The sequence below is a fragment of the Colletotrichum godetiae genome (genome assembly GCF_030913485.1).
Source record: "Colletotrichum godetiae strain CBS 193.32 chromosome Unknown BDP55scaffold_6, whole genome shotgun sequence".
Taxonomy (NCBI): Eukaryota; Fungi; Ascomycota; class Sordariomycetes; order Glomerellales; family Glomerellaceae; genus Colletotrichum; species Colletotrichum godetiae.
In genome coordinates, this window is record NW_026851254.1 from 122,174 (window position 1) to 143,142 (window position 20,969).

General features: G+C 54.3%; 8 protein-coding genes across 8 annotated transcripts; 3 read left to right on the plus strand and 5 right to left on the minus strand.

Moving 5' to 3' along the window:
* Nucleotides 1-860: 860 nt before the first annotated feature.
* Nucleotides 861-1,405, minus strand: BDP55DRAFT_724718 (uncharacterized protein; the record flags this gene model as incomplete). Its single annotated transcript, XM_060578925.1, has 2 exons — nucleotides 861-1,319; nucleotides 1,370-1,405. 2 exons carry the CDS (start codon nucleotides 1,403-1,405, stop codon nucleotides 861-863), a joined length of 495 nt encoding a protein of 164 aa, XP_060433825.1.
* Nucleotides 1,406-1,819: 414 nt separating this feature from the next.
* On the minus strand, nucleotides 1,820-2,354 carry BDP55DRAFT_724719 (uncharacterized protein; the record flags this gene model as incomplete). The annotated part of the gene is made up of 3 exons (XM_060578926.1): nucleotides 1,820-1,875; nucleotides 1,934-2,057; nucleotides 2,115-2,354. 3 exons carry the CDS (start codon nucleotides 2,352-2,354, stop codon nucleotides 1,820-1,822), a joined length of 420 nt encoding a protein of 139 aa, XP_060433826.1.
* Nucleotides 2,355-2,771: 417 nt separating this feature from the next.
* BDP55DRAFT_649762 (UV radiation resistance protein and autophagy-related subunit 14-domain-containing protein) lies at nucleotides 2,772-4,709 on the plus strand. Its single transcript, XM_060573931.1, has 2 exons — nucleotides 2,772-3,701; nucleotides 3,754-4,709. The coding sequence occupies exons 1-2, from the start codon at nucleotides 3,113-3,115 to the stop codon at nucleotides 4,578-4,580; spliced, it is 1,416 nt and encodes a 471-aa protein (XP_060433827.1). The 5' UTR covers nucleotides 2,772-3,112; the 3' UTR covers nucleotides 4,581-4,709.
* Nucleotides 4,710-8,550: 3,841 nt separating this feature from the next.
* BDP55DRAFT_340047 (uncharacterized protein) lies at nucleotides 8,551-9,324 on the minus strand. The gene has a single exon (XM_060566911.1). The coding sequence runs from the start codon at nucleotides 9,109-9,111 to the stop codon at nucleotides 8,650-8,652; it is 462 nt and encodes a 153-aa protein (XP_060433828.1). The 5' UTR covers nucleotides 9,112-9,324; the 3' UTR covers nucleotides 8,551-8,649.
* Nucleotides 9,325-9,969: 645 nt separating this feature from the next.
* BDP55DRAFT_649764 (Spc7 kinetochore protein) lies at nucleotides 9,970-14,981 on the minus strand. Its single transcript, XM_060573932.1, has 3 exons — nucleotides 14,539-14,981; nucleotides 10,867-14,482; nucleotides 9,970-10,808 (listed from the first exon to the last, which is right to left on the minus strand). Exons 1-3 carry the CDS (start codon nucleotides 14,749-14,751, stop codon nucleotides 10,144-10,146), a joined length of 4,494 nt encoding a protein of 1,497 aa, XP_060433829.1. The 5' UTR covers nucleotides 14,752-14,981; the 3' UTR covers nucleotides 9,970-10,143.
* Nucleotides 14,982-15,335: 354 nt separating this feature from the next.
* BDP55DRAFT_544288 (ribosomal protein S17) lies at nucleotides 15,336-16,172 on the plus strand (the record flags this gene model as incomplete). The annotated part of the gene is made up of 3 exons (XM_060568468.1): nucleotides 15,336-15,513; nucleotides 15,771-16,009; nucleotides 16,104-16,172. 3 exons carry the CDS (start codon nucleotides 15,336-15,338, stop codon nucleotides 16,170-16,172), a joined length of 486 nt encoding a protein of 161 aa, XP_060433830.1.
* Nucleotides 16,173-16,893: 721 nt separating this feature from the next.
* Nucleotides 16,894-18,324, plus strand: BDP55DRAFT_574613 (uncharacterized protein). Its single transcript, XM_060570761.1, has 2 exons — nucleotides 16,894-17,528; nucleotides 17,621-18,324. Exons 1-2 carry the CDS (start codon nucleotides 17,001-17,003, stop codon nucleotides 18,053-18,055), a joined length of 963 nt encoding a protein of 320 aa, XP_060433831.1. The 5' UTR covers nucleotides 16,894-17,000; the 3' UTR covers nucleotides 18,056-18,324.
* A 493-nt stretch (nucleotides 18,325-18,817) lies between these two features.
* On the minus strand, nucleotides 18,818-19,484 carry BDP55DRAFT_340073 (uncharacterized protein). The gene has a single exon (XM_060566912.1). It carries the CDS (start codon nucleotides 19,427-19,429, stop codon nucleotides 19,043-19,045), a length of 387 nt encoding a protein of 128 aa, XP_060433832.1. The 5' UTR covers nucleotides 19,430-19,484; the 3' UTR covers nucleotides 18,818-19,042.
* Between the last annotated feature and the right edge of the window lie 1,485 nt (nucleotides 19,485-20,969).

Here is a 20,969-nt window from a genome sequence, read left to right on the forward strand (position 1 = left end):
TTCCTTTCTGTCCACTGACATCGTTCCATCCTTCATGTCCATCATATGCAGCTTCCTGTTCCCACATGACTCGAAAGACCACTTCTGCCATCCCCGTGCGGCATTTTATGCCTCTTCCCATCTCACTGAGTGGCATCTTGGGCCTCTTCCCATATCGCCATACGCCATCGTATGCCTCTCCCATACCACTAAAAGGCAACTTATGCCTGGTTCGAATCGACCTGAAACCAATGTTAGCAGACGTCCCTTGGTCTGAGTAATTGCGAAGACCAAGAAGTATGATGGAATGCTTTCAGAGAGAAGATTATTGCTCGACATGTCCAAGCTCAGTGCGACTCAGGCGCCGGAATTGGCCGGCAGTGGTCAGCACTGGCAAAGGATCCGACTAAGGATGACGATACAAGGTTTTCATCATAGCAAAGGGGATGTTTGGGTAGAGAAAAAAAGCAAAGTCAGCATACCTCATGACAGTGGATTGTTGTGGAACCCCGGCACATCAAGCCCCACGAACCGACGGAAGCATTTGCCTCGACGTCGGCGTTCATGTCGTCAAGCAGATTTGGGGGCGTGTATGAGGCCCCCAATTTCTGCGACAGTTAGAACGGTGTTGAGTGCACAAGGCACTGCAACACGTTGCGCGAGCGTAGGGAAAGTCCCCAGCGTGGTGGCAAAAGCCGGGCGTGCATGGTGTGCCTGTATACAAAGGTGAGGACCCCTAGTTCTTTCCGGTGACCGGAATGTCCACGGGTCACTGACCCAATGGTTCTTTCCAGCCCCCAGAAGGTCCAGGAGTAGTACACCGAGAGCATGCAGATCCTCGACCAGAGGCAGCCAGCTTGGGCGTTGATGGCGGTAGAATGTCAATCGTAGTCGAGGGTGTCAAGCCCCGACTCGACGACATCCCATGTGCGTTTGCGGAGGTCGGGCTTGGGTTCTTGGCCCTTGCCCTTCCCCCGTTTTTTCTTCTTGTTCTTAGCAGCTTTGCCCGGGGGGCGAGATGACTCGGCAACCATGAGGTTGCCATCCTCGCCAGTCTCACCTGCTCGGCGTACTGCTGTTGAACGTCGCTCCTGCTCCCTCTTGATGGTTTCGAGCTCGGAGTGGCGGAACATGGCGATTTGGTCGTCAGTGATTGTGCGTTTGACGCCGTCGTAATAGTAGCCGAGATCGTCTTCTTCCTCGAAGACGTCACCATCCTCTTGGACTGAGGCATTGGTGATTGCAGCGTCCGGCTGATAATTTGGATTCAAAAAATCAGCTTGGAAATTGCGGACTGCCACACCAGAAAAATGAGCCTCGAAGAATGCTACCAAGTCATCCTGCGATGAGAGTCAGTATGAAAATTCAAAAGTTTCGATGAAGTACTCACGTTGCTGACGCTTGGTGCAGCAAACGGTGGCATCATTCGGGCCAGCCTGGGTGGGAACTGTGAGGTTGGTGGATGGATGCGATGGTTCTTGGAAATTTTTCTGTGGGTGTTTGGTTGGAAAAGTGTTTGACTGAAAGGAACTTGTTGTAGATGGTTGTTGAAGGAAATAAGTTGGCTGGAGGGAAGAGATTGGAGTGCAGGAAATTGTTGTAAGAAGGAAGTAGGGAAGTTGAAGATTTGATGGGAGGAGCGCGGGTTCAGCGCGTTGGGCGCTCGGAGCTTGGATCACGTGTGGGGCCCGCTTCACCACCATCACTCAGGGAAAGTGGGAAGGGGACGCGGACAAGCGCGCTCTTGCTGCTGCTGGAAAGTTGAACATGTTTTATGCAGTATTCTGCACAGGTACTCAAACGTTGTAATTGCCCTTTCCGTCCCCAGCCTAGAGGGCACTTAAGGCTTGCTCAAGAGGGCGAGGGCGCTTTGGAAGGCCCGGAGGACCTCAGTCACTGTAAATGAGTTAGTCGGATGGACTTGGTAGCGATGGGTTCATGAAGAAGAATTTACTGTGCTCCTGCTTCTGAGCCATATTCTGTTCCTCCAGATTGACAAATCTCTGTCTGGTATGAAGGCGTTTGACTGCACGCTCGTTGTCATGGGCGCTGGAAGTGGAAGCCCAGACGTTAAAGTACTATAGAGATGGTCACCATGACAGTAAGTTGAGAAAAAGTGGGCATCAACGCCATACCTTGACGAGACCGTCGAATTCGAGGAGAAGCTCGCGCTCTTTGTCGTCTGCATCGGCGAGGGCCTTCTCATAGCGGGCTTCGAAATCCTCCCAGTCAAAAGCCGGAAATATACCCGGGGTGCTGGGGGTGTTGTTGCCGTTGTCCTGACCGTTGGCGAGTTGCTGGTCCAAACGAGGCTCAGGCGTCTTGGTAGTCTGGAGAGACTTGGCCTTCTGCTGGTTGTTTCCCGCGTCGGCCATGTTTGCTGATGAACCAGAAGAAATGTGCAAGTAGAAAGAACAAGAGAAAACTGGCCCAGGACTTGGATGGTGATAGTTCGTGGTTTTTTGCTTTTTTGGTTGTGTGTGGGATTCTTTTTCTATTTTTTTTGGCCTTGAGAGCGCTGTTGATTTTCCTTCGGGTGTAGTAGAGAGAGAGGCAGGAAGTTGGGGTGTTACTGCCGCTTCAGGGAGGTACGGCAAGTGGCTCCTGCAGCGGTACCGTTGGTGTTTCCTGCTTGCCAAAGGGACGTTAGCGATTTGACTGCCAAAGGTTGAAAGTGTGGCGCTGGAAGGGAAATAAGCGCCAAGGGAAGGAAGTGTGGCGCAGGAAGGGACATAGAGAGGGTGCCATGGCCCATGGGGTCACCCCTGCTGCCTGTCGGAGTCCGCTTGCGCCAACACCAACGGCAATCGAGTGTTTCCCATTCTGGCCCATTCTGGCCCATTCATTGTCTCTCACCCGACCTCGTTCCCGTGACTCGACCGACAACTCAAGCGACCTGCCACACACAGGTCGTCTGAACGCCCCGATCGATACCTTGCTTTCCGGGAGTTGGCGTATATATCAAGTCGGTGATTCCTTCCAAGGCCTTTGGGGGGTTCTCTCTCTCCAAGATCCACTTACCAGAAACTCAAATACCCAACGTCATTCCGAAGGAACAACGCTTTGTGCATGCGCATGTTCGTATCACATCTCGAGTCGCCGCCTGCCTGGACTCGACCAGGAATTCACCAAAATGAATTGCGACATCTGTTGCAGGCCGCACAGTGCTCACCGTCTGCCCTTCCTCTGTGTCGTCGATGCTCGCAACCACTGCTATGAGGGTCGCATCAAGAATCTCCAGGCGCTGATGGAGAATGAGAATCTTCAAAAGGAAATCAATGATCTGCTTGCTCAGGACAAGTCAGATGATGGCCCTGGTCGAAGTGTTATTCTCGAGTCGCTGAGTGCCTCTCAAAGAACGGCCGAAGATCGCACTGAACAGATCATCGCCCAAGCTGAGAAACTCAAGGGTGAAATTACCACCGCCAGAAAGGAAATTGCCGATCGCAAAGCCGCCATCATTCGCCGCAAATCCGATCTTGCATCTGCATCAAGTGGTATAGCTGCCCGAAGAACTAGACAGCTGGATGAGACTGAACGCTCCATATCGGTTGCCAAGTACAAATGGACCCGAAGTGCCGACCAGATGTCTTCGACTCGATCTTTCCTGTGCATGGAGGCCGCCAAGCTGTATGGACTTCGTCGCATCAAGAAGGGATCATCCGCTCGGTATGAGTACAAGATCGGGGGTGTTGACATCGTCGATCTCTCGTCTATGAATGGTTAGTATCGCACTCCAAAGTTACCAGATGACACTCAAACTGACCTTGACAGCTATATCGCCTGAACTCTTGTCCACCTCTCTCGCCAACATCGCCCATATCCTGGCCTTGACATCTCATTACCTCTCAATCAGGCTCCCTGCAGAGATAACACTGCCGCATCGAGACTATCCGCGCCCGACCATTTTTAATCTGTCCTGGTCGTATCAGCATGGTGAAGTACCGTTTCCTGGAACTTCGCCCGTCACCAGCTTTTCCGCAGAGGAGCGCGAGAGCCAGCCGCACTACATGCCTCGCCCGCGGCCACTCTTCGTCGATAAGGCTTTGCCCGTACTGGCCAAGGAAGACCCCGCTGCCCATTCCTTATTCTTGGAGGGCGTGACATTGCTCGCCTACGATATCGCTTGGGCCTGCAGCACTCAGGGCGTCTTTGTCGGAGATCGGAACTCGTTCGAGGATGTGTGTCATATGGGTCGCAACCTGTACAACCTGCTCATTGGACAACAGCTCCATAGCACCCAGACTGGTCGCCTCTATCCACCTGCGACTTCGTCACCCGGAGCGAAGCACGATGCGCTTGATCAGGAAGAGCTCGGCAAAGCTCCCTCGTGGATGGGTAGATACTCCCATGGCACAGCTCATGCTTTCCTTGGCAGCGCGGAGGGATCCGAGTTCATTCGTGGTTTCAAGCTCCCCAGCCCCATGAAGCTTGCTGATCGGCTCAAGAAGAAGCTTGTCAGTGAAGTTGCTGTTCCGGAGTGGGAGGTTCTCGAGGATGATGCTTGGGCTATTGATGATGGTGAAGGCCAGGCGAATCGCGCTGTCGGTGGTGGTGGTGGTGGTGGTACAAATGGCTGGACAAAGGTGAAAAACAGGTAATTCGAACAAAATATTAAAACTCTTCGTACTTCGGTAGTCAAACATCGCGTCAGTGGCTCTCTGTCTTCCAGTCTATCTGGTGTCATATGGTTTTAGTACAGGTGGGTGGGTTTGGTTTTTTTTTTCCAGGTTTTGTGATTTTGGGACTTTTTTTTGGTCTTTTCTTTCTTTTTCTTCTGATTCTGTTGGTATCGTCTCAAGAGAGTTCAGTTCTTCCGAGCTTCTCTGATCTTCTCGAGCCATGGGCCCATGATATCATCTTGCGACTCAGAGTCGTTCAGCACGATGAGGTGGTCGACAAAAGTTTCCGTCACGACCTTATCGGCCCACTTCTCCACGAGATCGTCGAATATGCTGCGGAAGATGGTATGTCCCTTGCCGTATCGCTGGTCTTCCATGAGCTCGCCCCATTTCTTCATCGCCAGCATCGTCAGACTTTTGACACCGTACTTCTTGATCTGGCTAGCATCGACAAGGTCCCACAACGGTTCCAAGGCCTTCTTCAACTCGTCCTCGACCTGCGGTGATCCAATCACCACGACGAGCAGTGCAGTGAGAGACGGAGCGACGGCCAGTAACGTAGGACTGGCGACGGCGGGCGCAGGCGAGAGAGCGACTCCCAAGAAGGAAGTAGGCATGATGGGTTGATCTGGCACATGGGGAAGTGATGGCGGCGGCCGGAATCGCGCGGCGATCTTGTCCAACTTGTCCTGTTCCTCCTGGAGCTGCTTCTTGCGGAGTTCGTGCTCTTCTGCCTGTGCGCGTTGCGTCTGCTCGTCTCCTACTCTACGCCGACGCAGCGGTAGTACTTTTCGAGGTTTAGGGAACTCGTCCTCAGACATTGCCTCCTCGTCCGAGTCTTTATCGATTTCCGATAAGGCCTCGGACTCTGATGATGGCGATCGAGGAGGAGCCTCGGGAGTAAAGCTGGGAGCTGGAGCCGGTCCCAGAGCCAGTGCCAAACGACGGCGACGCAATGGTAAAATCTTGCGCGGTGATGGCGGCGGGATGTACTCGTCGATTCCTAGGAATTCCACTGAGCTGTCTGAGTCGTAATCGCTCTCAGATATCGTCTCGGGCTCTGGAGATGGGTCTCTAAGGACGAGGGTCTGCTGTCCCAGCGCCGGGGGCATTGGCGGGGGCGGAGCGGGCCATGAGAGACCGGGGATTGTCGAAGGCGTTGTGAGGAGACCACTGCCAGGCACAGGAGGTTCGGGCGTTTGAGGGACAGTGGGAGACGGTGATTGATCCTCGGGCTCTCCAGGTACTTCTGACTCTGGCTTGGTGATTGTTGTAGGCGGCAGGATCTCCTTTACGGATTGGGCAGGGGGTTCAGGCGTATGAGTGACGGTGGGAGATAGGGGCTGATCTTCGGGCCCTCCGGGCACGTCTGTCTCTGGCTCGATGGTTGTCTTGGGCGCTGGGCTGTTCTGACGAGGGCGAGGGCCGTTCAACGGGAGATTTGTTCTCGGCGAAGAGGATGTCTTGAGCGAACTCGCTGGGAGCAGCAAGAGCTTCGACCCAGTCTCTGCCTTCACTGTCGAGTTCCAGTTGTCGGGAGCCTGAATAACAATAGCACCCGGGCTATCTGCGTCGGGCCGGTGAGAAGAAGAGGGCCGTGTCAATTGCGGCTTCCGCCGTCGCGGGGTAATGAACAGATGGGCGTACTTCTTGTTGGACTCGTCTTTGGTGGGCCGCCTCAGGGCCTGCGGCTCAGGACCGGCGGCAACAGGGTCCTTGTCGACATTCGCGGCCTCTAGAGTAGAGTTGGCCTTGGCTACAGGAGCCGTCGGAGGCGAAAATCTCTCTTCTTCGTCATCCTCTGGCAAGTTTTCCAATTCCGGCTCAGGACCAACGAGGACGGTTGCCTTTTCGACTTCGACAAGCTCGGGAGTAGGATTAAGCCGGATTGCAGCAGGATAAATTGGGGGCAAAGCAATCTTCACTTGCTCATCCTCTGGCACTTTCTCCAACTTGGACCCAGAATCGGCGGTGGCGGGGACGTCCGTCATCACAGCCTCAGGAGCAGAAAGAACCTGGACCATGGGACGATGTACCGGAGGCGAAAGTTCCTCTCCCTCAAAATCTTCATGCATTTCCTCTGGCTTCGAATCAGGATCATCGCTGTTGGTAGCCTCGTCCATGTCAACCTCGCGATCATGAGGGATCTGGGGCGCCTCGGTCATGTCGACGTCCGGTTGGTGTTCCGGTTCAGACCCAGTCCGATGAGGAGCATGTGAGGGCTTTGGCGGTGGAGAATTGTCTTCAATGTCTTCTTCAATGTCAGAGCCCCAAAGATCCTTGATGAAGGAATCCTCTTCCATGCGTTCATCCTCCTTGTCAGACTCTGGTTCATCGATTCGACAAATGTTCCCGCCCTCTTCTTCCCAGTCCATCTCGTTTTCAGGCTTGGCCGAGACGTTGTCAGTGAGCAGTCCGGGTATAATGACCGGAGTTGCTATTACGACTTCGGGAGCTGCCTTCGGTGCTTGAGGAGCCACGGGAACCGGCTCTGTTTTGATGACTGGCTGATGTAGTCCCTCCATCTGCGGTGTTTCATCGATCTCGACCGGAGAGTTGACGGTGACGGGAAGGACAGGCGACTGAGAAACCGGAGGAATTGCAGTTGGAAGTGAGGGTTCGATGTTCGCAACTGGTGCAGGTAAAGCAGTCATCTCTGAAGGCGGAAGAACGAACGTTGACGCGACGACTGCAGCCTTTACCTGAGCTTTAACAGCGAATATATTGTCGACCCTGTCTTCGTGTACGAGTTTCTTGGCCTGAACCAAGAACATGTTCTTTGAAGACAGCTCTCCAACGAGCGAGGGCAAAGTGTCGGCAATCTTGGGCGGGGAAGGAAACGTGGTGATACGGGCTGGGCTGACAGCCGGAGCAGGTGTACCAGGCGAGGGCATCTCTGTTGTCTCCGGTTGCAGGGCCTGAGTCGTAAAGGTGTGGATTGATGGGACCTTGTCGTCAGGGGTATGGAGCGATGACATTGGAGGGGCGAGGGGAACAATCTTCTTCGAAGCAGAGAGAGTGCTTGGCGACGGCATAGAGCTTGCGGCGGGACCCCTCGCCTTCGAAGCAGGCAAGACGAGCGCGGCGGCGATATCAGTCTTCTGTTCGACAGGCAAGGACGTAGCAGACAGAGTCGACGAGGGTGAGGTGGCCAATGGTGACAAAGACAGAGGCTCGGGGTCCGAATCCTGCGTTGGTTGACTGATTTGAACCGCCTTGACTTGGACCGGCGATAACATGACCGGGGCCGTCGACAGGGGCGAGATGACAATAGCTGAGAACGATATAGGGGCGAAATCTGCAGTCTGTGTCGACTTGCTGACCTGGATCATCTTGCGTGACGTCTGGGCGATTGAGGCAACATGACCATGGGCATTCGACGTCTGGCTAGAGACCCTCGTTTGGCTTGCACCTTTTCCGACACCGAAGAACTCAGGAACTGGTCGGACCGTACGCTGAGCGCGGTACGCCGTTACCAGATTGAAACTTGCCATGACTTGTCGTACGACAAAGTTCACCTGGGCCTTGACATCAGCTTCGATGCATGAAGTCAACACTTGCATACTTGAGGCCAACGACTCGTGGCTCGAAGCCAATGCCTGGTTGCTCGAAGCTAGTGCGCGACGTGCATCAACGCATTCACGAAGACTGACGTGCTGGTTGGTGGCCGGCGGAGAGACGTGGATAACCTTTTCGTTGCCAAAGAGTCGCTTGTGGATCACTTCTGGGAGGTCCTTGTCGTCGATGAGCCGGTTCCGAGGACGCGGGGTGCGCAGCTTGTCAATATATCTCCTCAGGCGTTCAATCTCCTCTTGCTTTTTCCCGGCCATCTCATAATATATGTTCCACATTCGCTCAACCCCGTCTTGATGCTCGGCCTTTAGAAGCTCGAGTTCATCTTCCGCAGAGACTTCGGGTTCGGGTTCGCTCACCGCCTGATTCGGTGGCGAGGGGGGTCTGTTTCTGTTGTCAGCATATCGTGAAATGGGGTCAATGAAAGGGAGGCTGTCGCTCACATAAAAGAGGGATCACTCTCGCGCGACCAATACTATTTGGTCGACGTCGGAGAGGATTCCTCTGGCCAGGTACCAGGAATCCTGGGCTTTTGCTCGACCTTCCAGATGCCCAACATGTCATCAACATCGAGACGAAGAAACAAGGGATCATCTTCTCCGCCGGCATTCCATCGGAGACTGTACGCCTCAAGGCGTACAATCGCGTAAATCAACAGGAGACGGACGGCGAGAAGTAGGGCGCAGTTGAGCGGGGTGAATGGTTCAAAATCCAGATTGATGAATGCTCGGCAAGCCTGGTCTCCAGCGGTGGGAATGTAGGAGATCCAGTTCCAGAAGGAACCGGACACTCTTACGATCTCGCCAACCAACGCGGATTCCGTGGCTGCTTCGACAAAGTCGGACACGAAGTCGTACGCGGTGATGAAGATGAAGATGACCCAATTCCAGAAGGAAACGGAACCTTCTACAGCCTCAATAAACCACGCGGGATCCATCTTGAGGTCGTCTTGTCGAGTTGGAGCGAGTAAAGTAAGTCAGTAAGGCGTGAGTCGAATGCGAAAATAAGTCCACGGAGCGTGCCAAGCAACGAGCTACCGGGATATCTTGGTGGATGATGAATTTCGTATTGACGCGCGACAAAGAGAGGAAAGGAGAAGAAGTTTTTTTTTTTTTTCAAAAAATCGCCGCGAGGAAAGAGTGATATATATGGGCGACGGGTGGATGGTGGGCTGGGCGGGCGGTCAGCGGTGGGCGGTCGCTGGGCGGTTGGGTCGTTGGGTCGTTCGACACGTGACGTAAAGTGAAGCAGGGCTTCCGGATGATTCACCTTCGTCTTGTGTTCTAAGGTGAAGCCCGTGGAGATGTGAGGTGAATAGGCCAAGGAGGCTGCGTATTCAGGATCGTGGTGGGCCTGGGCGGGATGGCGGTCGCCGGGTTTGGGTGGGAGGGGTGACGGTTGGCCTGACTACCTTCATTGAATCTTATTACTTGTCACCGGCAAGCAAAGGTTCCCCCATCGTTGGCACGAGGCGGCTGTGTAATTGTGTGGTTTTGGTATTGCCCCTTGCGGTGAGACGTCGTTGACCGAAACCCATTTTCCAATCCTTTAAGCTTCTGTCTTAGGAGTAACTTGACCTGAGTAGTGATAATTGATTTGCACTTGTCTCATGCCGATGTAATCTGAACTCATTGACTGCTTACAAGCCTGAGTGAGCTCTGCTCTTGAATTCGCAAATCTCAACTCATCTGTAACAGTAAACCCCATCCTTTAATCGACACTTCGTCCAATATTGACGGCAAGACAAAGTCACGTAGAGCAACAGGCATGTGATCGAGGCGCATGGAACGAGAGATTAAGTCGAAAAGCCAATTGCGGATTGAATATGCAGCTAATTATGGAAGCAAGAGCCATGTTTTGCATCAAGCTCTGGGTATCCGCCATACGCGCCACTGAAACCGGGAATAATACCTCCCAAAAACCAAAGTTCCTCCTTCATCAATCATCACAAGATACAAACACCCACTCCTCAACCTTGCTTCTTTCCTCTCGCCAAGAGTCTCTCATGCAGGTCGACAACAACGTCGATCCACGAGGGTGCGCCCTCCTCTTGAGACGGTGCCTTTTTACCCAAGTGGGTGGTTAAAAACTCGGCCATTTTCCCAGTGTTGAAGTGCTCTCCATAAACCACATTTGCCTCGGGTTGCAGAGTGAAGTCGATCCCGTCAGGCTTGCTCACCCCGTGGATCTCCAGGGCAATCACCACCTTTGTTTCAATCGGTGGCAGAAGGAGCGAAGACCTGACCGCGATGGACGAATCCGAAGTACGGGAGACAGTCGTTGGGAAACTAACATTGAGTCGGCGAATTTGGTCGGAAGTGGAATTAGACTTGTCCCACGCGGCATGAACCATGTGGAGGAGGTCCGCAATTTTAGTGCGGCTCTGCGGCAAGCCACGGATGTGGTCCCGGATGCATTGCAGGAAAAATTCCTTTTCCGGCGTTGAAGGCAGGGGGTTGTTCTCGCGATTTGCAGCAATGTACCACAGGTCAATACGCGAGTTTTTCTGACCGCGCTGGAACGACGCCATGTCGAACACCAGCTCAATCTCGCGACGATAAGTCATTGAGACGGTGCTTCCGGAAACTCCAGTCACGGCCCAACCGTGTTGCTTTTCAAGAGAATCCACTCGGGCTGCAGGGAATGTTAGTCTTGGTGGGGTCAGACTTCAGACACAGCAATAGGTACTTACCCTTAAGCGCACTGATCTCGCTGATTGACCAACCTCGGCATTCCTCGCGAATCTTCTCAGCCTCCTTGATGTCCTCGTGGCATTGCTGCTTCTCTTGCGCCAATTGCTCGACGTCTTGTTCAGCCTCTTCCAGCTGCTGTCGGAGCTCCTCGACCCGCCGAGTCTTCTCTTGAACATCGGTGTCAAGCGCAGTCAAGTCGAATCTGGCGGTCTCTAGCTCTTCTGGGTCACAATCGGCAAGCTCCTCTGCAACAGCCCGCAAGTTCTTGTGCTCTTGTTCAAGGACGTCGAAACGCGATACAATTGCAGGCAAGACGGAGGAGAGCAACTTTTGCTGCTGCTGAAGTACTTTGTCGTCGACGGCCATGCCCTCGGCAATTCTGACAAGACCCTCCCTCAGACCCTCCTGGAGCTTCATGCGCCACTCGTACCACATCGCCTTGCTCTCGAGACGAGCGTGAGTTTTGCCGTTCTTGAACTGATTGTCGAGGATGTTCTTGAAATCAGGCGACGCTGACATGTATTCCCGGAACAAAGGCGGGTTCTCCTCGAAGGTCTCAGACTCGATCTCGCGAACGATTCGGCGGCCCTCGGAGATGTACTTCTTGAGTTCACGGCACGAATGCTGGTAGAGCTCAAGCATAGGCACTGTGCATGCACCGGCGACGACGCAGTTTTCCAGTGACAAGTCCTCCTCGCCACCAAAGTCCTTGAACATATCCGGAGCTTGCGTGTGACGCCGTTTGGTGGTCGTTAGCTCCATGAAGCGGATCGAGGTCATGTTGAGGAAGTCCTGCAGGTGAATCCGCTCCTCCGGATCGTCGTCGAGAATTTCGGCTTCATCTCGAGCAGGGGAGCCCTCCAGGTTCATTGGATGGGGAACAGTGTCTTCCTCGACATCCCTGAATCGAGCGTGCCCCTTTGGTGACTTGGCCGAGCTTGCGGGCTTCTGAGGCGACTCAGAGTGAGTGGGCGTAGCTTTCGAGGCAGCATTCTCCTCCATGCTTTTCCTGGCAGATCGAGTCAATCTGCGACCGGTAGTCTCTGCCTTACTTGGAGGCTGCTGCAGCTTGACATTCTTCACCGGGCTGCCTTGATGACCTTTGAGTCTCTTGACGCCGTCCCGGTCTTCACTGTCCTCCTCATCATCGAGTTCAGCGGGCCGCTTACCGAGAAGTCCTCGTGCGCTTCCGACGTGAAGACTCTTGCGGCTTTGCAGGCGCTTCTTGTGAGGGCTCAGGCTTTCAATCATCTCCCTCAGGTTCAGAGTCGCGTCCTTTTCGGTTTCACCACCATCCGCCTCACGCTCAAGAATTTTCCTGCCGTTCTCCTTGTCTTCCTCCTCCTGACGGGCTCTATCAATTTCGTCCTCAATGATCTGTGGTTTAGCAAAGGCTACACCACGGACCCTGCCAGGAACGAACTCCTGGACCGTCTCACCGAGAGAACCTCTTCGGTCAAGGAGCGCAGCAACGCGGGGCGACCCGAGGCCAGGCTTGTCCGCGCCGATACCAGAGTGCCTTCGGGTTTGCGGAGTCAAAACAACGGTCGGTGTCCTCGCGCCGGTGGCTGGATCTTGCTGGAAGATATTCAAACGAGTAGCAGTCTTCTCGGGGGAAGGAGTTGCGGGCTTCCTAGTAGGGGATTTTGACTTTGAGCGACTGGGCTTTTTTACCGATTGGGGTGTCTTGACTGGAGAACTGTCGAACAGTGTTCCAGCAGCGGCGTGTGACGGAGCGACAGATTTTGGCGGGCTGGGCGTTCTTGTTCTAGTCGGTGATTCTGACATGGAGCCTACACCCGGCATGCTCTGGCGAAGGCCCTTGCCTTGGAAGGGGTTGAACCCAGGACTGCTCGCATTTCCTGATCCTGCGGACGAATGTCTCTTAGCCGCCGAGGCAGCCAGCTTCTTAGCAGGCGACGCAGGCTTTACGGACATGGATTTGGTAGGAGTGTCTGGCTTGTCTACTTCCGCTTCCATGAGTTTCTTGGCAGCAAGGCGAGACTCCAGAGGTTGGGATGGTTGAATGATGCCTCCGATTGCCATTGTCATATCCATGCCCATAGTCGCTTCGTCTTGGTCGGACACTTGAGACGACGGTAGAATACGACCAACAGGTAGCGTCATGTCCATCGGCGTTGTCAGCTCATCCAACGTGTCGTCCTGCGAAGATAGGATTCGGCCGACCGGGATAGTCATGTCCATGCCCACTGTCGCGTCTCCTCCGTGAATAGTCGCATCCGCCGCTGGTAGTATGCGACCTACACCGACGGTCATATCCATGCCCATTGTTGCCTCGTCTGGGTTTTCGTGGGAAGTCATAGTCCTCCGACGCTTCTGAGTGCCATTGTTCTTTGGGTGTGTCGGAAGAAGGCCTCCAATGGCGCTCGTGAATTCCATAGACATATCCTCGTTTTCCACTCCGTTGTCGTCGAAACTTTCGTCGTCAGCGTTGGAGTCGTGAATAGCACCAACGGCTGTGGTGAACTCCATGGTTTGGTCCTCAAAGGTATTTTCAGTTGGCGTTTTGGTATTTCGCGAAAGGATCCCGCCTAGTACTCTGGTAACATCCATGGACATCTCTTCATCTGCTTCGATATCCCCGGATGATTGACCGAGGATGCCTCCGACAGCAGCAGTCATATCCATTTCCATGTCCATATCCATCCCCATGTCATCTTCGTCCTCATCCCGAGGTGGACTGTTGTGGACAGGCGGAGGAGGGGCGGAGTTCTCTTGATTCTGCGATGCTTCATCTTCAGGCTTGCTCTTCTTGATCCAGCCAAAGGAGGGAATGACTTCTTCGTCATCACTATCGTCGAACCCAAGCCTTTGTGTGCCAGCCTGCCGAGCAGCTGTCCGGAGTGCCTCATCTAGACTGTCATTGTCATCATCCGATGCTGTTGTCCGGCTGGACATGACTGAGGCGCTAGTAACTTCGTGATCATCGACGGTCATCATTGTGCCATCATCATCGTCGGAGTCGCTGTTCGAATCAGACGCTTCCTCCTCCTCTTCATCTGCAACTTCCTCGATGGCATCTGCTGGCTCGGAGTCGGAGCTGAAACCAGTAGCCATGGTGTCTTGCTCATCATCGGAGAACTCCATAAGCGGCGCGGTGGAGCTCCTCCTGCGCTTCTTCTGATGCAATTCTCTCTGATTGTCAGGTGACTGGGGAACGACCTCATCGTCCTGTTCTGGTGGGGTTGATGGGCGCCCCGTCGGCTCTTCGATTTGGGGGGCTGAGGTAGAGGATCTGCGGCGCGACTTATTTGTTGCTGTTGACGGATCCTGCATGAAATCGATTTCATGGAACGTGTGAAGGGTTGCCTCCGCGGCAAAAGATACTCTGCGGTTTGCGAGAGACTTACGTCTTGCATCTCTGCGCTCGCGCTCCTTGGCTGCCTGTTGCTGCTCTTCCTCGGTGCGCAAGGCGATCTTGGAGCCTGAGCCTGTAGGGTCGGTACTGGCCGTAGTAGTTGGGGTGCTTGACCGCGGCGGACCGAGGTCGATGAGGTCGGCGGCGCGCTTTCGATGTGGTGGAATTTCGGGTAGTAAGGGCATTGTGGGCTTCAAGATAGATCGCGGCGGAGGCCGTGAAGGCACAGCCAAAGACTAAGATACGCATGTTAGTCGCGTGAGACGAGGTTGATCAGGAGCATACGGCTTACGGCTCTGCGGTTCCCATTTGCACTTTTCAGGGCGTCCAGACCTCCAGGGCCAATGCTCTTGCTACGCGACTTCTTCCTGCTCTCCGCAAGGGTACTGCCAACGTCGATTGTCGCATTCTCCTTATCGCCGTTCTTTCTCGAGGATGTGGTCGCGCCGATGGACTTGCGTGTCCGGCGCGTAGCAGGAAGTGTCGCATCGCCAAATGAAGCCATATTGAAAGTTGTTGCTGTCGGTGGCGATGTGCTGCTATCAGGCTTCAGGTGAACGAGAAAGAGGAGTGCACATGTCACCTCTTAAACTTGGGGAGAGCTACGCGACTGGAATCGGTAGTGGCGTGAATGTGCCCACAGGATCTAGGTATGTTCAGGGTGGTGGGCTGTCATAAGTCTTGTTTACTGCCTACCAGGGTTCTGATTGGCTTGCAGAGAATGATGTCAATAGACGTGAATTTGTTGCTGTGGTAGCGCCGAAGACCGCTGTCACCGCTTGGACCACCTTTACGATTAGGGTGCAGACTCTGTGTGTCTTTGTCAGCAGTGGCTGGAATATCTCAAGAGTGGCTGGAGCTGATGCCTGTGGCTGACCAGATGAACGTGGCTGAACAGAGGTGGGGCTGGCGCCTCGCTAATTTTTTCATGTCCACAGCCCTAATGACAATTTCAGGGCAGGCCCGACCCTCACGTTCTCTCACCCCCGATTTTGCAGACTCTGGTGAAAAGTTGCGGCTCAGCATCAACGACTTCCTAACCCTCAACAGCACCCACCCCCGCCCAGTCGACCGCACCACGACGTCAAGATGGCTACCGAGTTGACCGTCCAGTCCGAGAGGGCTTTCCAGAAGCAGAAGGGTATCTTCCTTAACCAGAAGACCAAGGCGAAGTCTGCTCGCCCCGGCAAGAGCGGCCGCAGATGGTACAAGGACGTTGGTCTGGGGTTCCGTACCCCCGCCACTGCCATTGAGGGCTCCTACATCGGTACGTTTGCGAGCGAGATCGATTGAGGTGTTGGATATCCCAGGCGCGCGCGACAGAAACGACATTTTAATCTCGACGAAACTTTGCGACACGGCTGGAGGACTGCAAACGATGGCAGAAAAGGATTGGAACTTTGGAGGACCAGAGGGGGAACTACACGACACACGACCCAAGACGGAGGACTGTTGCAACGCGCGCTGGGAAACAAAGACACAAACGAACCCAGGGACTGAAATGCTAACGTTGGACCTCTCCAGACAAGAAGTGCCCCTTCACCGGCCAGGTCTCCATCCGCGGTCGTATCCTTACCGGCACCGTTGTTTCTACCAAGATGCACCGCACTCTCATCATCCGCAGAGAATACCTCCACTTCATCCCCAAGTACGCCCGTTACGAGAAGCGCCACAAGAACCTCGCCGCCCACGTTTCCCCCGCTTTCCGTGTCGAGGAGGGTGACCAGGTCACCGTTGGCCAGTGCAGACCCCTCAGCAAGACTGTACGTTTGCGACGCAGTATCCACGATCGACGCCCGAACCCGGGGCTCGTTTTCTCGTTCAGAGGTCCATGTTTGCTAACACTCCCGGCTCCAGGTCCGCTTCAACGTCCTGCGCGTCCTTCCCCGCACCGGCAAGGCCGTCAAGTCCTTCAGCAAGTTCTAAATCGGCTCATTGGCATTTACGGCGTGACTGCGGTGTGGGTTCTTCATTACAATACCGGATGGGAGGTCATCAGGGAAACTGCATCCACATGATTGTGTTATAGATGCAGAATCAGAGACCAAAATGAATTCGATCAGCCAAGCCACGTGGTAGTGATCTAGAGATTCTTTCTCTGGCTGTCTTGGGCACACGATGGGCTTGTGATTTTTGCGGGAACGGAAAACTGCGATACGCCTCGGGTCAAATGAACGAAAAAAATGATTAGGATGGGTTGACTGTGCCACTGTAGACTCCTTGGTGAACCAGTGACATGCTGTTTCTGTGCCCATCCGACTGTCACAATTTGCCGCATAACGAAGGTCTATTCGGACCACAACGCGTGGATGAAAGCTGCTATAGAAAATAGGTGCCTTGATGGCAAACAATGTAGCTACGCGAAGCCTCAGCTCAGATAATAAGAACATGGCAATTCCGTATTCCAATCAGCGCACCACAAGTGATGGACGTAATAATGACAGGCAGCTACGGAGACATAACAATAGAAACTCTCAGGTCATCATACATATTCGAGACCAGGATGATTGGCGTGAAGTAGAACAAAACCCTTGATGCGACAGTGCCATACACAGTGCGTGGCTTTCTGGATGCACATTGCTTCTTGTCTTTCCAGGCATCTGATTGGGCCACGGCCATCCACCTCGAAATTCTCCCAGAGCTTCCAGTTTGCGACAAGCCAAAAGTCCCCAGGTTATTTCAGAAGTCCTCCAGACAAGCCCTCCGGTTTCTCCTAACGGCTCTCCTCGATCACCTCCCAGTCTCTCCGTCGCTATGGGATGGTTCGACGGCTGGTTCGGCCCCAGCGCCTCGTCCGACGACCCTCTCAAGTCCCTCGACCCCAAGCTCCGCGAATACCTCGAGCGCGAATCCCCCGTCAAGATCCAGAACCAGCAGATCCAAGAAGCCGAGAAAAGGGCCATACGGATCGCCGCGCAAGCAGCTGCGACGGCAGAAGCGCGCGCCCACGCCCAAGCACAAGCACAGTCACAAGATGCCGCGGAACAGCCAAAGGTGCCGAAAGAGAGCCTCTTCCAGGACGGACGGTACGCGCACCTGTGGAAGACGTACCGGCCCTACGCCGAGATCGAGGCCGAGACGAAGACGGACCACGAGAAGCTCATGGACGTGCTGGACGGGTTCAAGCAGCGCAAGCACGACATTGGCAGGGCGGCGCTTGAGAACTGCGCGATCCAGCAGGAGGAGTGGGTGAATTGCATGAAGAGCGGCGACTGGGAGGACAGGATGCAGATGTGCAGGCGTCAGGTCCAAAAGTTTGAGAGGTGTTATACCATGCAAACGGTGCGGATACCCCTCCCTATCCTGATGAAGCCTGCGAACTTCACACTCAGCTGGGACAAGATTGCGATGCTAACTGCCCTTCCACCACATAGAGATTCCTCAAGGCCCTAGGCTACCAATCCATTGCCGGCCGATCAGCCCAAGTGGAAGAAGACATCCAGATGCACGCAGACCAGCTCTACGGGCGCATGATTGAGCAGGAACAAGCCATGGAGGCCGCCAAGAAGGAAGGCCTCCCCGCGCCCAAGTTCGACTTTTCGATACCCACCGCCGCGCCCGCCGCGACCGCGCACACGCCGAGGCCGGACCTAGAGACCTCGTGGAAGGAGAAGCTGGAGCAGCTGCCCGAGTCGGAGAGGGCAGCCGAGGAGGCGGCGCTACGGGCGGATTTCCAGGCCAATGTCGAGGTGGCCAAGAACGTGCAGAAGCTGTGGGACGAGCAGGAGAAGGAGAAGGAGAGGCGCAAGGCGGAGGGCAAGGCTACGATTGTGGATCGTATCTCGGGGACGTTTGGTGGTGGGAAGTAAAGGAACCTTTGCGGTCTGAGGTGATGGTTGTCTCGGGGCTTTCTAGACAGGAGTTACCTGTGAGAGAAGCCCTGTGAGTCGATACAGGTTAGAGTATTGGATTGTGAGAAGCCCCGCGGTTGAGGTTGCCGTGGGTGTGTTACATATCACGATATCGTCCTTTGTACAAGCGACTGTAGACTATCCTGTACTTGTACGTATGCATTCTGAAATGCACAAAAAGAGCCTGAGACGGGCTCAATTCCCTCTTCCATGTGTTGGAAAGTTTGGCTCGTTGAACTCCGTACAGATCATGTCGGAAACTTTTATCAATCTTGACATGGAAGATCGGCAAGGCCCAATCAGGGTAAGCCAGTGTGAGAAATCAAGGTAAGGACTGAGATTGTGACGTGACTTGATCAACCTCACACCGACGCGAAAACGACACGGCAATACTTCAGCAACGGTAGGTAGGTAACCACAAAACTTTACCGAGGCCCCCTCCCCCGTAATTCCCTCAGCAAGGGTCAGCGTCAGCCATGAAACTCTCATGATCATCCCATCTCGTGTTCACAGAAGGAGGACAGGAACCAGGGATTCAGCTTCCGGTCCGCAGTCCGCGGCAGTTGGGGGGGAGAGGCAGGGGATAAGGGGAACTCCAGCACCTTGGACAGAATAAGGTAGAGTTTGCGTTTCACCTGAAGTCGGCCTGGCAAATGGGCGGGAAGAGAATGTACGAATAACCCAGTGATAGGAAAGCTGCACAGAAAAATCACTCAGCAACCTGCAAAGTCTGAAACCATGACAGGAATGGGCTCGTGAACCACGTCAAGGGTGCATGCCCAGAAGGGGTGTGAGGGGAGAGCTTGCGTCGCGGAACCGACGGGAAGAAGACGGGACTCGGGAAGTTCATCATCATTTCGCCTGTGCCTACCTTCACCGCACGGCCGTTGACATCAATGACGAAGTTGGAGGCCCTGGATGAGTGCTATTACGGAGTATTCGTACCTAATCCCCAACCTCGGATGGTTCTGCCACGGATATCCAAAATTTTCCGGAAGAGCGGTGATGCCAAGCTAAGGTGAGGTACCCAAATGGCGGCGGAGAGGATGAGGTGCTGACAGCATGGCGCAGTGCCCAGCAAAAGGTGCAACCAGCTGGCAAAGAAATGTCTAGGTCGGGGCTTGCGGGTAACGGGTAGGTCGACTTCTGCAGCAGTGCAGTGCAGCGCCCTTCCCTCGCTGGGAGGTCTGACGTACCCCGACCAGCCCGACCCCCTTTCGCATTCTGCTGCCACTTCAGCCCTCCAAGCACCTCGCTAAGGCGTGCCAAGACTCCCAAGAGATCTACCCGCGCACTTGAAAGCTTGGCAGCCCAGGGACCGCCGCCTCGCATCACCCCAAGAATTTTTTTGAGCCTCTGCTCTTCAACGACATTGCTTGGCTTCGTTGTCTCACTGGTGATGGAGATATAATGTGTGTGAACTTGTAATATATTCGATTGTTTTATCGGTGATAGATATATATGTAATCCAAGAAATCCAAATCATTCCCTCTCCCTCCTAGTATCGGTAGGTGATGGTGGTAATCGTCCCAAACGCCGAGAAAAGGGTGGAACCATATCCTTTCCCACTTTCCAAAATAGTTTCCTCCCCGTCATCTTTCTTCATGGGACGAATTGCTTAGCAGCAAGACTCCTCGCAGCCGCAAAGGCCGCAGCAGAGCTCGCAGCCAGCCTCTTCACCACCACGGAGACCCATCTCGGGCTGGGGCTCGGCGGACTATGTCTTGTCAGTACCTGTGCTCAAGATGCTGGCATGAGGAAGGGAAGTGAGCTTACGGGCTGCTGAGTGACGATGCCGTTCTCAACGGGGACCTCCATGGGGGCCTGCTGCTGGGGAGCCTCGGGAGCGGGCATATTGACGGTTGAGTTTGTTTTGAAGTTGGGTGGTAAAGAGAGGGTAGGTTTGTTTGTATGTACGGGTCTACAAAAGACGCGAGAACTTCTATTGTGGTATCAAGAGATGTGTGGTCTGAATTAACAACTGGGTCGAGAAGATTGAGGAAGAAGAGAGCTTCCCCCTCCCGCCTTATGTACTCGCCCACCACCATACCTACGTAAGGTAAGGTAGCTAAGGTACTCCGTAGTAAAGCAGCACACCTCAGCAACCAGGAGACTGGCGCCCTACTCCTGGCCCCCCTCGTTGTTCTCCAAGTGACCCAGTCCAATCCAAGTCAATCCAGCTGAAGCGGTCGGTGGCCGAGGATCCCTAAACCTCGTCGGGGTGGCCTATCCTGACCTATCCTATCCTATCCTAATTATCCCAAGCAGACCAACTCACTCGGTTCAGTCACACACACACACACACACACACACACACCCCTCCTCCCCTTCCCGGTTTTCGCACTCCCTCCACTGTGCCCCCCAATTAAGCGCAGCTCTTCTCATCGGATGCAAAAGCGGCAAACCACAATCGAGAGAACAGCCCAAAAGCACCCAATCAGTCGCCCACACGCCGTGGCCGAAGCCCAGTTTTTCTCGTCCCTCTCTTGTGGCTTCGTTGTCGGGCGAAGCAACAGGTCAGGGTCCAGGGGTTTGGAGGGGGGCAGAGTAACAGCGAAGGGGAGAAGGGGAACAGGAGAGTAGGAGAGGGGGGGGGGGGCGTGTGTGATGCACGTAGGGCAGGCCGGGAATTAGATTGTAGGAACTTTGCAGGAAACGAATTGAGGACAGGGAAGAAAAGTGCCGCACTTCCGTGATGGATGTCATGACACGGGCACACTGGGTAGCACGGGAAGCTACAACCTTACCACACCTTACCACACCAACATACTCCGTACTCACTCTACTTACCTCACGGTCCATACGAAATAGCAGGGTGGAAGTTACCGGGTGGCCGACCGCCACATTGCGGAGAGTGGGAACACGAAAAAGG

What these genes read in the sequence shown, in the direction of transcription:
- BDP55DRAFT_649762 (XM_060573931.1), top strand. Translation starts at nt 3,113, where the DNA reads ATGAATTGCGACATCTGTTGCAGGCCGCACAGTGCTCACCGTCTGCCC. An exon ending in CGATCTCTCGTCTATGAATG is followed by an intron (nt 3,702 to 3,753) that starts GTTAGTATCGCA and finishes TGACCTTGACAG; the next exon opens with CTATATCGCCTGAACTCTTG.
- BDP55DRAFT_340047 (XM_060566911.1), bottom strand. Translation starts at nt 9,111, where the DNA reads ATGGATCCCGCGTGGTTTATTGAGGCTGTAGAAGGTTCCGTTTCCTTC.
- BDP55DRAFT_649764 (XM_060573932.1), bottom strand. Translation starts at nt 14,751, where the DNA reads ATGGCTTCATTTGGCGATGCGACACTTCCTGCTACGCGCCGGACACGC. An exon ending in CAAATGGGAACCGCAGAGCC is followed by an intron (nt 14,483 to 14,538) that starts GTAAGCCGTATG and finishes TGCGTATCTTAG; the next exon opens with TCTTTGGCTGTGCCTTCACG. An exon ending in CGAGATCAGTGCGCTTAAGG is followed by an intron (nt 10,809 to 10,866) that starts GTAAGTACCTAT and finishes CATTCCCTGCAG; the next exon opens with CCCGAGTGGATTCTCTTGAA.
- BDP55DRAFT_574613 (XM_060570761.1), top strand. Translation starts at nt 17,001, where the DNA reads ATGGGATGGTTCGACGGCTGGTTCGGCCCCAGCGCCTCGTCCGACGAC. An exon ending in GGTGTTATACCATGCAAACG is followed by an intron (nt 17,529 to 17,620) that starts GTGCGGATACCC and finishes TCCACCACATAG; the next exon opens with AGATTCCTCAAGGCCCTAGG.
- BDP55DRAFT_340073 (XM_060566912.1), bottom strand. Translation starts at nt 19,429, where the DNA reads ATGCGAGGCGGCGGTCCCTGGGCTGCCAAGCTTTCAAGTGCGCGGGTA.